We start from the raw sequence: 13783 nt of genomic DNA, 5'->3' as shown, positions 1-13783 counted from the left end.
TTAAAACGAAAAATAAATGGAGAAAACTTTCCATTTACCAAATGTAGATTTTGAATTTGATAATAAATTGAATTCGAATTTCTCATAATAAATTAAAGAAATAAAAATAAAAATTCTTTAAAATTATTTATTAAATTATTTGATTTTTAATTTTTAATTATTTAATTCTAAAAATTAGAAATTAAAATTTTATCTAAAAGTCGAATAGAAAAATTATTATTGTTTTAAAGAATTGAATTCGAAAGAAATTTATGACTAATTTATTTTAATCGTCTGACTTGAGAAGAAAATATTTTTTTTAAACCACTTTTCCTTATATTTCGTTGAATTTAAATAGAATTGAATTAAATATAGCAATTTATCGTTCGTACCTGCGCTTTGTGAACTCAAATTGCCTTAAGGACAATTAACGAATATTTGTAAATATTGACAATATAAACCTCAAACTTAATAAGAATAAGCCTGAGAATCAGAGTAAAACGCATTATTCGAACACACGTGTAAGATTTATTTATAAGAATATTTAAAAAAAAAAGTGTACTTTGCAGTAATAATATTATATACATTATATATATACTGTATTCCACTATTTATTCAAGTAGTGACAAGAAAAATGTCAGCCACGTTGTAGAAGTGATCCGTCAAATTCATGTTACGTATATAAAAATAAAAATCTATAGTCATATTATAGATTCTTAAAAGATAAAACTTAATTTTTAATTAATCCTCTTTAATTTCGGATTTTTAATCCATTCTTTTTCAGATTAAAACTACGTTTTTTCTATAATTATTTTTCAGTCGTTTTTTGAAACAATTTTGTAATTTTTGAAACAATTAAAAAATTTAAGTACCTACTCCAAATAGTAGATAAATAGTATTAAAATATTAATCGCTCCGTTTGTTTCTCAAAATAAATAAAATAAATAGTAAATTTGAAAAAAATTTAAATTTTGGTAATAAGAAGCAGATAAAAGTAGAGAACAATTTGAAAAACAATTCAAAATTTTTTACTGTTAAATAAGTTGCTGAATTTAAAAAATTAGAGAACTAGGAATATTTAGTATACGATTAGGTTTCAAAAAAATAATTTGAAATTTAATATTTCGCACATATTTTAATTCTTTTAATTTATAATATTCATAATTCCGAATTTTTAGATTCGACAAAATAATTTGTGATATCTAATTTTAATTTTTTATTAATTTTGTTGCAGTTTTTATTTCTTTTTCAGTTTTCGCCATAGGGAGTCGTCATTGCGAATTTTCGGTATTAAAGTTTAAACTTTAAATTAATGAAAACATTTATTGTTTAAAGAAATGATTTTATCGATACTGTAAGTTTTTTTCTCTCCAAATATTAACAAATATTTTTATTTCTTTTTTATATTTTGTATAACATTTTATTGTCATTTATTTTTTTAGTTTCCGCCATATTGGAGTCGCCATAGTGAATTTTCAGTATATAAAAAATAGAAAAAAGAACAAAAGCAGTAAAAAAGAATATGAAAAAGATGATTTTTGAAAAAAAATGGTGAGTTTTGTTTTTAATATTCTAAAATATTTTTTCAGTATTAAAATTTTTATTTCTTATATGATTAATCACAGGAAGGCTGACAGACGTTCCCAACCCTGAGCCTCCTGACTCATGCAGGTGGATCAGCCAACAAGTTGTATGCACGTTGAATAGTAGTGTTCATTCCAATGTGCCTCCATGTGAAGGGCGTTGTCTCATAAAAATTTTTCAAAAACAAAAAAAAACAAGAAATTAGTAACAAAATTTGTATATTTACAATTTTTTTTTTGAAAAATGCTGAGCACAATTTATTTCTTCACAATAATTTTATCATTTTTTCACAGTGAGTTTTTCTATTTTATTTCTAAAAAAAATGTATGACAAAATTTTTTCGGAGCATTAAAAACAAACAATGCATCATCGTAACTTTAAAAACTAATTCAAATATTTTATTATTTTATTTTTCTATTTTCTATATACTTGTCTTTTTTAAACATATGTATATGCAATTATTTTCAATTTGATTATTTCTTCATTTGTTTATTATTTTTATTCGTATTAACAAATACGTAAATTTTAATATTTATGTCAGAAAGAATTTTTTGGAGCAATAAAAGGAATACGTTTTGAAAAAATTTCGAATGTTAAAAAATTAATAATTATTAATCTTGTATTTTTAATTAGTGATTGTGGATAATTTTGATATATTTTCTTTGCAGATTCACATTCTTTGACGCAAGAGGGTTCAGGATGTTTTATTCCGACTGTAATAAGAGGATCCTGGTTCTCTTGGGAAACTGGACAAAATACATTGACAGAAATAAATGCGGAGACAATGTCGGATCGAGGATATTGTGTTAATGTAATCGAGGAATACCACGTGAATTACACTTTTGTGTTCAAAAATAATAATTGTTACCATTGCGTTAAATTACTCGTAAGAACAGTAAATGTTCTCGAAAAACTCGAATGTACGTATCAATTAATTGGAAACATTTTATTTTTATAATTACAATAGTTAATAGAATTTCAGAAAGAGAAAATTATGATAATGTTCCTGAAGTTCTGAACGTTTAAATGAACGTGTTTTTTTAAATTTACTAATTAAAATCAAACATTTTCGTTTGGTTAATAATTATTTTTTACATTTTTTTATTTTTTCTATACAGAATAATTTTTTTAATGCAAATAAATTAAATTATATTTAATAGAAAGAAAAGAAAGAAAATTAAGAGAAGGAATAAACACCAAAGGTTCAAAACTTCAGGAATATGATAATAAAAAAAATAATTTAAATTATATTACTGTACGTATTTAAATTCTTTTTAAATTTAAAAATAATTTGGAATATTTTTTCTTTTAGTAAAATGTGTAAATATTCCACCAGGAGTTGAACCAACGGTAGAAAATGTTTGCAGAGGACTACGACCTGATCAACAATTAGTTACATTATTTTCGGAGAATTATGTACCAATTAATTGTCGATCGTCTCTTGAAGGTGTTTGGCAATTTGCCTATCAGGTAACATATTTTAGTTCAATTTAGGTATTTTATTTAAGAATTCCATTTATTTTAATTGAAAATTAAAAATGATAAAGATTTTTTTCTTTAGAATCGCTTCAGATTTACTGGTGTCTGTGATCATCCGGATGCACAAATTAAATCCTGTCAAACAGCCGGTTCGCAATTTTTGATTACCAATCAAAAATTTAATATCACTTACAAAAGATGTCCGGGAATGAAGGAAACATTCGATGGAGGTACTTGAACAGTTTATTTTAATTCAAATAAAATTTTTCTAAATCGAATTTTTTTAAATTTAAATTCATATTTTTCTGATTTAAAAAAAAAATGATAAAATAAATGAAATATTTTTATTTCCAGTCGTGGAATACAGTTGTTTGGGCCATTGGTTCGTGGGGAAAAATCATTTCTTCGCAGTGGCGAATACGAAAGAATCGCGTAAAGACGAAAAGTATAGGTGCTTCTTGAAAAATCGTGATGACGATCTTTATATTGGTGTTTCGATAACGGCCGAATGTAATACATTGAAAACTGTTGAACAAAGTCCAGAACGTTTAAGAGTTAAACCGGTGAAGGCGGAAGTTGTAGAACCCGGTTGTCGACTACCTCAGAATATGACTGGAAGATGGATTAATACAGCAAATATTGATGCGAATGTTGTTATTAATGAAACACATATTATGGAAACTTGGAATCCAGATCAAAGTCGATCGCGAGATGTTACTTACGTTTGTCAAGAGCAAAGAGGCACTAGAGTAATGATGGCAAGATTAACTGTTGATGGATGGTAAGATTATTAATTTTTTCAAATTTTTATTATTATTCTTCTGCAAATTACAAAATTTTTTATTATCAAATATCAGTCTCAATTTTTGAATAATTTCAGATTCAAAATTAGGAAAAATCATTTATCAACTAATTTTAAGTAATTAATTAATATTTATTTTAAATTAATAAACATTTTCAAAATTTTTAATAAAATTCTACGTAAAAATTGAATTATTTTCAAATACAATTTTATTTAATAATTTAAAAAATTTAATTCAATACAATTTAAATTAAGAATTCAATTATTTTCATAAATAATAAAATTCCTCGCAGAAATTCAATTATTTTCGTAAATAATAAAATATATGGTACTTCAGATGAATTTAATTATTTTGAATATAATTTTAATAAAATTAGCAGCAATTAAATTATTTTCAAAAAATCTTATACAATTCTTTAATAGAATTCAAATATTTTCAATACAATTTTAATTTAATTCCTAGATAAACTTCATAATTATTTAAAAAAATTTACATAAAATTCTTCAAAACAATTCAATTATTTACAAAAAGTTTAATAAAATTCTATGCAAGAATTAAATTATTTCGTATTCAAAATTATAAAAATTAATAAAAATTTCAAAATATATAAAAATTAGTATAAAAAGTTATTAAATATGTTCTCTTTTAAAATGGAAAAAATTCATATATTAACCAAAAATTATGGAAAATATTCATTTTTCAATTTTTTTGAAAGATTTACTCTCTAAATTTAATAAATTAGTAAAGATTTGAACTAATCATAAAAAAAGTGATATGAATTTTGTAAAAATTAATTTTTTCATTTTAAATGTAGACCAAGACATTAAAATAAATAAATTCCAGCTTTTCTTAGAAAATAAATTTTTAAAAAATCATATTTTGTATTAAAATTATTTTTTTACAATAATTTATAAGTAACTATTTTTTTATTTTAGAGTGTTAAATTAATTTTACAAATTAAATTATTATTTTTGTTACAATACAATTTTGTTTAATTAACTATTTGTTATTATTTAATCTTGAAAGCAAATTAGAATTTTTATTAATATAAATTCAAAACAATTTTTATAGTTATTTCTCATCAAATTTTGTTGAAATAATTTTCATAGTTATTTCATAAAATTATTATTAAAATAATTTTAATATCAACCTTTGTTTCATTTAGTCAAAAGGATTACGTTTGTTTCGATTTTGTACCACAACATCACAATGTGATTCGATACAGAAGAGGAGTGGCTGTGATAAAAAATGAATTCTCCACTGTTTGCTCCTGGGTGCAATTTAAAAATAAAGTTGATTGGAAATACGAATTATTCCTTGGTATGTATAGTTGAAATTTAATTAATAAAAAGAGTATTTTTTCTATTTTACTGCAAAAAATAAATTTCAATTTTTTATAAAATGGAATTTTCTCTTTTTCAATTTTCTAATAATTTATTATTTTATTTTAGCGCAAAATCCTGTGCCAGTAAGATGTCCGGTTGCTGGAAAATTTAGATTCGAACAAAAGGGTGACACTTTATTCGAGACAAGAATTCTCGGCGGTGTAACACTTTCGCCCCGTCCAAATCTTTATTGTAAACAAAATATTTCCGATTTTTCGGTTTGCGATACCGATCAAAAGGAAATTGCCATCGATGAAACATATTGTCTCACTGTCGATCACTTGGGCCGACCGGTTGATATTTACAGTAATTCAATTTTTTATTACTTTTCAAATTAGAGAAATTAATTTTAATAGTTATTTGTAGTTCTAACAATAATTAGTTGTTTTGGGTAAATAATTATTTATTAGTTTTGATATTTAATTAGTAGTTTTAATAAGAAATAATTAGTTCTTGCTTATTAAATAATTAGTAGTTTTGAAGATATTTAATTAGTTGTTTTAAAGACATCTAATTAGTAGTTTTAACAAGAATTAATTAGCAGTTTCAAAGATATTTAATTAGTAGTTTCAAAGACATTTAATTAGTAGTTATAATAAAAATTAATTGGTACTAAATAATAATGTTATTAATATTTCTTTTTTTTAAATAAGCTTTGCTAGAAAATTAATGCTTGACTCTGTAAATTTTCAGGTGAACCTGATTATAAAATGAAGTGCATCGGCTATTGGAAGGAGAATTTAAAATCATATTTGATTACTTACGACGATTTGGATCCTCACAGTAAATACCGTTGTTGGGTTTATCAGAGAGCGGATTTAAATCGAGTCCTCATGTCTCAAGCTATTGGCGCTTTTTGCGGACTCAATCAAGACGTTACAAGCTATAATTACACTGAAGGCGCCGCAGTCGCCATACAAATGGAGGTAAGCTATTTTATTAATTTCAAAGAAAAATTTTATAGTTAGAATTACGAATAGAAAAAAATAAAAATTTTATAATTATGTAAAAAATAATATTTCGAGAATTATTTATTTACTACTAACGGGCTTATAAATAAAAATACTAGAATAATAATAATAATAATAAAAGCTATTATTATAAATAATAAAATAAATAATAATAATAAATTTTTCTGACGAATTTTAATTTTTTCTTCAAGGAATATGAACGAGAAAGAGATCAGTGTCCAATGCATTTTGACGACGGTAGCAATCCATGGTTGAAGACTGAAAACTACATAAATGTTTTCCATTTTGGTGCTGCTGGTACAGCCACTTTATCGCCTTTAATATTTCCGGTAATTTTTATCACTTTCTTACAATATTTCGTATGAGAGATTGAAAAAAAAGAAATTCATATATATTTTTGTTTCTATATACGTATGAAATTTTATAAATCCTATCGGATTTGGAAAAAAATTCCGTCCAATTTTCAATAACAAAGAAACGATACTCTTACAAAATTATAATTTTGTATAAAATTTCAAGCACATGAGAATCTCAAATTTAATTTTCATCTTGTGATAGTAATTTTTTGATACTATTTTTTATTTACTAAATTTGTTAATTTATAGTTAAGCAGTATTTTTAAATTAAAAATATGACAAGTTTTTTTAATTTTAATTCTTTCGAGATTTTTAAATTTGTTTTTTAAATATTAAATAATAATTTTTAGATCTGATTTTTTATAATTGCTTTTACAAATTACATTTTCAATTTAAAATTAAAATTAAAAATTTATAATTTACAATTTAAAATTTAAAATTTACAATTTAAAATTGAAAATTTACAATTTAAAATTAAAAATTAAAAATTAAAAATTTTAAATTTACAGTTCAAAATTAAAAATTTGCAATTTAAGATTAAAAATTTACAATTTAAAGTTAAAAACGTACAAATTACGATTACAATACAATTGTAAAGTAAAATCATTTTTGTTCAATATTCCGTCCAGTGTACATTGTATACAATCACGAAACGTACAAAATTGTGAGATCAATTAGATTTATAGTAATAATAGTAATAAAAAGAGAATAGTTTTTAAGCAAGTCTTTAATGTTAAAAAAACAGACAAAGTTAATGCTAAATGAATTTTACAGAAATTGTTAGTTTTTTTTTTAGAGAGAATTATTACGAGAGTATATAAATCATCTTTAACGGTTAAAATAAAATTCTTTTTGTTTTACCTAAAGAGACTCATATTAAACTAAATAAATTTTGAAACAAGTTCTCACTTAATAGAATCAAAAGTAATTTCTATTTTTAATCAATTTTTGTTCCTTTTTCGGAAAAAACTATCGTCGAATTTTTTATTGTTATACAATTGCCATAAGTTTGTCCCACTCTTTACATATCGAAAAAAATTTCACAGAAAATGTACAGAACGAGAGAATTTTATAACAATAGAATAAAAAAAAATTTATGGAAATAAAATTATTTATATAAATAAATAATGAGAAAAATATAGTTTTTTCCAAAAAGGATATAAATGTGCCTTTAAAAGAGAAAGAGTTTTAAATATTCTAGTTTAACTGTATAGCATAATAGTTTGTATTTTTATTTTTATATTATAATAATTTAGTTAATTATCTTAAATGCAATCATAAAAACTATAATGCTATGTATTAGAAAAGCACTTATGCTTAAACCAAAGTCAATTTCCATCTAGGTTTATATGTATAATTTTAAGACTGTTGATTGGATATTGTCTTTACAAAAAGAAATTAAATAGCAAACAAATTCACACTACGATACTTGAAAAATATGCAAAATTTGCATTTTCTAAAAATAACACCATTTAATGTTTAATAATTCAATATAAATTTTAATATTTTACATTTTTACTATTTTCAATCATTACGCTACAAACTTTTTTATATAAATAAAAATTTAACTTGTCACTTGATCAAATTTATAACTTCGTTGAAATTTATACAAACAAAAAAATTAATTTTTTATGAACAAAATTTACAAATTACATAAAAATTTTACAATTTAATATAAAAATATTACAAATTTATAAATTACGCAAAAAGTTTACAATTTAAATTCTATTATAAAAAGAAAGTTATATATGTAAAAATAGAGAAAAGAATAAAAAAATCGATTTATAATTAAGAAGACATTTTTAATTCAGCCATATAGGTATTTATTGAAACACATTAAATCGAAAATTAACAGTAATGAATTTGGTATTTAAATTTTTAACAAAAAAAGCAAACGCAGCTCTAACATTATTTTCAGTTGATTGTAAATAACCTTGCAAGGAACATAACATTTTTAAGCAATTAACATTTACAATATTTATACATTTCTAGGTACATTTTATTTGTTTTTTTTTTTTTGGTAGTCTAATTAACTTAATACAAAAGAAAATAAAGAAGAACGTAACATTATGTGTAGAAAACATTTGATTTACACAGCCTTGCGATTGATGAGTATGAGTTTTTAAATATAATGCTGCTCGAGTTGAAAATGCTGTTAAAGTGCTTCGTCGACATTTAACTTTTAAATAAATCTATAATTGATAATTTACACGCAGAATACGAAGTTGGTATTTCTGTTTCTTAAAATTGTTCCATAAACCTTCGATAATCTTTTTTCCTATACACACAAATTTTTTTTTCTACTCAAAACAAAAAGAAAAATGCCTAAAATATTTCTAACTACTGAATAACGAATTTTTTTTTCACAAAAATATAAAGATGAAAACGTTTAATTGTCGATTATTATTATATATGTATAGAAATAGGCAGGGAATATAAATTTTTTTTTGCCTTGCATTTAAGATATACTTTGAGACACGAATTAATCTCAATAAATTATTTACAATAATTCTTTTTTTTCTGTAAACATTTATTTTTAAATTCTATTTTTCATTTTAATTTTTCTAATGAAGGAAGATGTTTACGTTTAAAAATTCCAGAAAATTTAATTAGAAGCAGATGCAAGTTTATATATATACAATTTCTAAATTTGATTTTAACAAGTTCTGCAGATCAAAGTTTTCAATTTAGATCTGAACTAGTTATTATATTTTCTAAAATAGTTTAGAAGTTTCTTTGAGAAAATTTGGCAAGAACACTGAGTTCAAAGTCTTTGAAATATAATTAATTAAAAAAAAAAAAAAAAGAATGGGGAATTATTTTCGGTGATTGTCAAAAATAATTAAAATCTTGAAAGAGGAATAACAATCCAAATGGATCATTAATTTCTTACCTTTTAAGGTTCTTTTTTTTCTCTATACCATTTGCGGTAAATTCCTACGGGTCAATGCACACGAACAGAAACTCATTGCGTCTTACTTTGATGCACGTAGAAAATAAATAAAATACTAAATAAAAAGAATTCACGATTCACCAATAAAAGGAATTATGAAGAAATTCAGCTGTCGATTTGTAAAGGGAAGACGCACTTTGTCTTAAACCGGTAAAAATGGAAATTACGCCCTCCTTTTCCTCCTCTTCCTCTTGTTCTTCTTCCTCTGGTAAATATTCTGGTAATTCATCGCAATCCCCAGCGTCTGTACTTATCTATAAATTAAATTAAATTAAAACAATAATATTTGTTGTAGTTTTCAGTAAATTTCAATTTACATACCAATTTAACTAAAAATTCTTGATTATATTTGTTTCTAGTTACTAATCTAGCCTCCATATTTGAGTTATTTGTTTGAATAGCTTCAGCAATTTGTTTTGATGTGACATTAATTAAAGTCCTCATGGTAACTCGTTGATGCTCCACGTCAACGACGAGTGAAATTAAACCTTCAATTCTTATTAAAGTTGACTCTAGATCCGCTCGTGTCTCCTGTTTTTAAAGAAAACATGAGATATTCAATTTATTATTATTATGCAAATTACAAAACTTTTTATTTTCAAAGATCAATTTTTGAATAATTTCAATCTCAACCTTTAAAAAAATTCAATTATTAACGAATTTACTAATTAATTATTCTTGTTTATTAATTTCAAAAATTTTAATAAAATTCTTCTCAAGAATTCAATTATTTACATAAATAATAATATTCTTCTTAAGAATTCAATTATTTTTATAAATAAGTAGTAAAATTATTTGCAAAAATTCAATTATTTTCAATCAAAATTTTAATGACAAAATTATTTTTTTAAATAGTAAAAATCTTTGGAAAAATTCAATTATTTTCAAAAAAGTTTCACTAATGAATTCAGTTTTTTCTTAATTCGATATAAAACCTTTGCAAATATTCAATTATTTTCAAAACATTTCAGGAAAGAATTCAATTTTTTTCTTTCTATTCGGTATCAAATATTTGAAAAGAATTTAATTATTTTCTAAAATTTTAATAAATCCTTTGAAACAATTCAATTATTTTTTTAAATAGTAAAAATCTTTGGAAAAATTCAATTATTTTTAAAAAATTTCATTAATGAATTCAGTTTTTTCTTTATTCGATATAAAATCTTTGCAAATATTCAATTATTTTCAAAAAAATTTCACGAAAGAATTCAATTTTTTTCTTTATTCGAAAGAATTTTCAAAAATTTTAATAAAATTCAATAATTATACGTTTAATTTCAATTAATAACAAACAAGATTATTTTAAAAACTTGAAAGAAATTGTTCATAAAATTCAATTATTTTTAAGGTTTTTAATTAAAATATTTAAAGAAACTCCATTATTTAAAAAAAGTCCAAAGAAATTCGTCTAAAAAGAGTTTAATTAGAATTATCAAAATTTTTTTTGCATATTTCTTCTCGAGAATTCAATTATTTTCACAAATAATAAAATTCTTCGAAGGAATTCTATTATTATCGAATCTTTTGATAAAATTTTTTGCAACAATTCGATGATTTTCAATAAATTAATTTTATGAATGAAAATTATTTAAAAAAAGGTAGGAAACAAAGAAGCAAACAACAACTAACTTCAAACTGCGAACAGATTACCGGAATACAAGGATATTTAATATATAGATAATTTAATTCTCGTGAAAATTTTAGTCGATAAAATAAGTTTTTATCATTAAAAGAAAATCTCTTTTTAAATGTTAAAGAGAAATTCCGTAAATGGAAAGAGAAAAATAAAAATAACTTACAGGAAGAAGGCCATGAACATGTAAGACAATAACGTGTGTTCTTAGTTTTTTTGGTTCAATAACACGTCTACATCGACTACGTAAATTATAAATCGGTGGTTTCATTCTTTCTATACTATCTTTAATATGTTGAGCGTGTTTAGCAATTTTTGGCTCGTCTAAACTATATTTGTCAATTATTGAATCGAGTGCTTCACGAACTCCAAATGTTGAGGTTATATGTGAATAATTCTCTAAATTTCTCACAAAAATTTCAAGGACATCCAATGCCAATTCCACTACTTCTACATCAGGATTTTCCATTATAAATGCAATATACGAGAGCACTGTCTTATCCTGTTAATAATTAACATAAAAATTATTCAAAAAAAAAAAATTCTATATATATGCATATTGATTTACACGATCAAAATAAACATAAACAAAATGAGAAAATTACCTTTAAAATTGTATCATGATTTGAAAAATCTTCGGCCAACTTTTTGTATGTTGCAATAGTTGCTTTTAATTCTTGTGGATCGGGTGAATCTTCTGTTTCCATTGTTTAAACTTTATAAAATGTTGACATTTAACAAAAAATTTTCACCTAAAGTAGGAAGTAGCACAAACATTAAGTTTGAAGTGAGCAGGAAAATAGATATTCAATAGATATTCTTATTGCAGTGGTGCCAACATCGCAATTGACATTCCCCAATTTAAATTTAAAAATTATTATCTATTATTGTTATTAACTAATAATAATAAATCGTTGAAAATCTTTTCTATTTATCAAAAGGATTATAAAAATCTCATTTTTTAAATATTTTAACAAGAACATTTAAAATTTCTCGTGTTTGATGTATTAAGGTAGGTTCACAGTCACAAGGAGAAGTAGCTACCGCACCCTGCTTGTGTAGCGTAGAGCCAACTTCACACCGCTTGGAAGTTTACAAGGAAGACGCCTCTCTATTCACAATCGAAGCGTCGATTTGTGCGTGGAAGGTTGTTTTAAAAAAAAAGGCAAATGGCCGCCGTGGCGCGACAGTGTATTCGTGTTGTCTCTTTCCTCTTAATCCGCAAGCAAGTATTGCGGCATGTAAAAGCTTTGTGAAATTCGTTACAACCATGTGCATAGAAATGTGAGTTTTAATGAAAATATAATTTTCTTTTTTGTTGTCCGGCGATTGGTATCGTCGTTAATAACGTTACGGTGATGAAATCAGTGTCCGAAGGCAAGCTGGGCGTGGAAGAGGTTAAATTTGGTTCTGATTTGAAAACCCGGGATGTAACATCACGTTTTAAACGAACATTTACCCTGCCAGGAAATATTATCCAAAGAATGTCAAAAAGACGACAAAAACCAGTTCGTGATTTAAAGGAAAACAATTTTAATTACAAGGAAAATTGTAGGAACAATATGCAAGAGGAACAGCGAACACAAAATCTCCAGCAGCAGCAACAGCAGCAGGTTCATGGTGTTCCAAGGTCACATACAAATTATAATAATCCAGAGAGAAATGGTCCAAAGAAACCATTTCGTAGGCGTTCTATAAAGAAAATATTTTGTAAATTGTACGTTAATTTTGTGAACAAAGAACATAAATCTTTATATAGAAATGAACTTAGCTCAAGTGCAAGTGATCTTAGGGTGCCACCGCCGAGACTTCCTCAAATACCATCTGATCGTGTTCCTGGTGTAACTGGTCTTAGAAATCATGGTAACACGTGTTTTATGAATGCTGTACTTCAATGTCTATCACATACGGATATTCTTGCGGAATATTTTGTATTGGATCGTTATAAGGATGATCTTTCAAAAAAGACGAAAAATTCAAAAAAATATGGTACCAAGGGTGAAATAACGGAACAATTGGCATTATTATTGAAAGCAATATGGACCTGTCAATATGATCCCGAAATGAGTACTGCATTCAAGAGTGTCGTCGATAAATACGGAAGTCAATATAGAGGAAATTTACAGCACGATGCCCAGGAATTTTTACTTTGGTTACTGGATAAAGTTCACGAGGATCTTAATACTGGTAGCACGAACAAGTACAAAATCATGAAGGTAATTAAATATTTTCTAATTATTTGAAATATTTCCAAATTTACAATTTTCGTAATTTTTCTTTTCGAGTACGAAAATTTTAATCGGTTTTTATTAAAGTTTACAATTTACTGGGAAAAAAAATTGAGAATATATATAGAGGTGCTTTTTTTATCTGTACGTAAAAAAAACAGACTATAAAATTCAAGATTCTGGTTTGAAACTTGTAGAGCCAGTGAGCTCGGTGAGCATCTTTACAAGTCAATGAGCTCGTTCGATGAAAATACGAATAGCCTCGAGACGGGAGTAACATTTTAAACTAGGAATGACATATTTTGAGTCGGCAAATAATTTTATTCCTAACTTGATTATGCAACTTTGCCGAAAGGACTTCCCTTCCGAAAAGAAGACTATTCTCTCCCCTTCTTACTTTTTTATATCTTAA

At 24.5% G+C, this 13783-nt stretch overlaps 3 protein-coding genes across 3 annotated transcripts in view; 2 read left to right on the top strand and 1 right to left on the bottom strand.

Moving 5' to 3' along the window:
• Window positions 1-1667: 1667 nt before the first annotated feature.
• On the top strand, window positions 1668-6637 carry LOC122508478. The gene is made up of 9 exons (XM_043621860.1): window positions 1668-1855; window positions 2232-2483; window positions 2876-3033; window positions 3125-3272; window positions 3397-3823; window positions 5011-5165; window positions 5297-5536; window positions 5924-6156; window positions 6393-6637. The coding sequence occupies exons 1-9, from the start codon at window positions 1807-1809 to the stop codon at window positions 6564-6566; spliced, it is 1836 nt and encodes a 611-aa protein (XP_043477795.1). The 5' UTR covers window positions 1668-1806; the 3' UTR covers window positions 6567-6637.
• A 2525-nt stretch (window positions 6638-9162) lies between these two features.
• LOC122508473 (armadillo repeat-containing protein 1-like) lies at window positions 9163-11945 on the bottom strand. The gene is made up of 4 exons (XM_043621847.1): window positions 11749-11945; window positions 11310-11645; window positions 9832-10041; window positions 9163-9764 (listed from the first exon to the last, which is right to left on the bottom strand). The coding sequence occupies exons 1-4, from the start codon at window positions 11848-11850 to the stop codon at window positions 9588-9590; spliced, it is 825 nt and encodes a 274-aa protein (XP_043477782.1). The 5' UTR covers window positions 11851-11945; the 3' UTR covers window positions 9163-9587.
• A 321-nt stretch (window positions 11946-12266) lies between these two features.
• LOC122508464 (ubiquitin carboxyl-terminal hydrolase 31-like) overlaps window positions 12267-13783 on the top strand; it is a 38531-nt gene continuing 37014 nt past the window's right edge. Inside the window, exon 1 of the mRNA XM_043621835.1 lies at window positions 12267-13359. Coding sequence (XP_043477770.1) covers window positions 12502-13359 — 858 coding nt within the window. The 5' untranslated portion in view covers window positions 12267-12501. The remainder of the gene's footprint in view (window positions 13360-13783) is intronic.

The sequence above is a fragment of the Leptopilina heterotoma genome, unplaced genomic scaffold, assembly GCF_015476425.1.
Source record: "Leptopilina heterotoma isolate Lh14 unplaced genomic scaffold, ASM1547642v1 Lhet_114, whole genome shotgun sequence".
In the NCBI taxonomy this organism is placed as follows: Eukaryota; Metazoa; Arthropoda; class Insecta; order Hymenoptera; family Figitidae; genus Leptopilina; species Leptopilina heterotoma.
The sequence above is the reverse complement of the archived record's forward strand: the minus strand, read 5'-3'. Positions and strand labels throughout refer to the sequence as shown.

What these genes read in the sequence shown, in the direction of transcription:
- LOC122508473 (XM_043621847.1), bottom strand. Translation starts at nt 11,850, where the DNA reads ATGGAAACAGAAGATTCACCCGATCCACAAGAATTAAAAGCAACTATT. An exon ending in ATCATGATACAATTTTAAAG is followed by an intron (nt 11,646 to 11,748) that starts GTAATTTTCTCA and finishes AATTATTAACAG; the next exon opens with GATAAGACAGTGCTCTCGTA. An exon ending in AAGAATTTTTAGTTAAATTG is followed by an intron (nt 9,765 to 9,831) that starts GTATGTAAATTG and finishes TTTAATTTATAG; the next exon opens with ATAAGTACAGACGCTGGGGA.
- LOC122508478 (XM_043621860.1), top strand. Translation starts at nt 1,807, where the DNA reads ATGCTGAGCACAATTTATTTCTTCACAATAATTTTATCATTTTTTCAC. An exon ending in AATTTTATCATTTTTTCACA is followed by an intron (nt 1,856 to 2,231) that starts GTGAGTTTTTCT and finishes TTTTCTTTGCAG; the next exon opens with ATTCACATTCTTTGACGCAA. An exon ending in GAAATACGAATTATTCCTTG is followed by an intron (nt 5,166 to 5,296) that starts GTATGTATAGTT and finishes ATTTTATTTTAG; the next exon opens with CGCAAAATCCTGTGCCAGTA.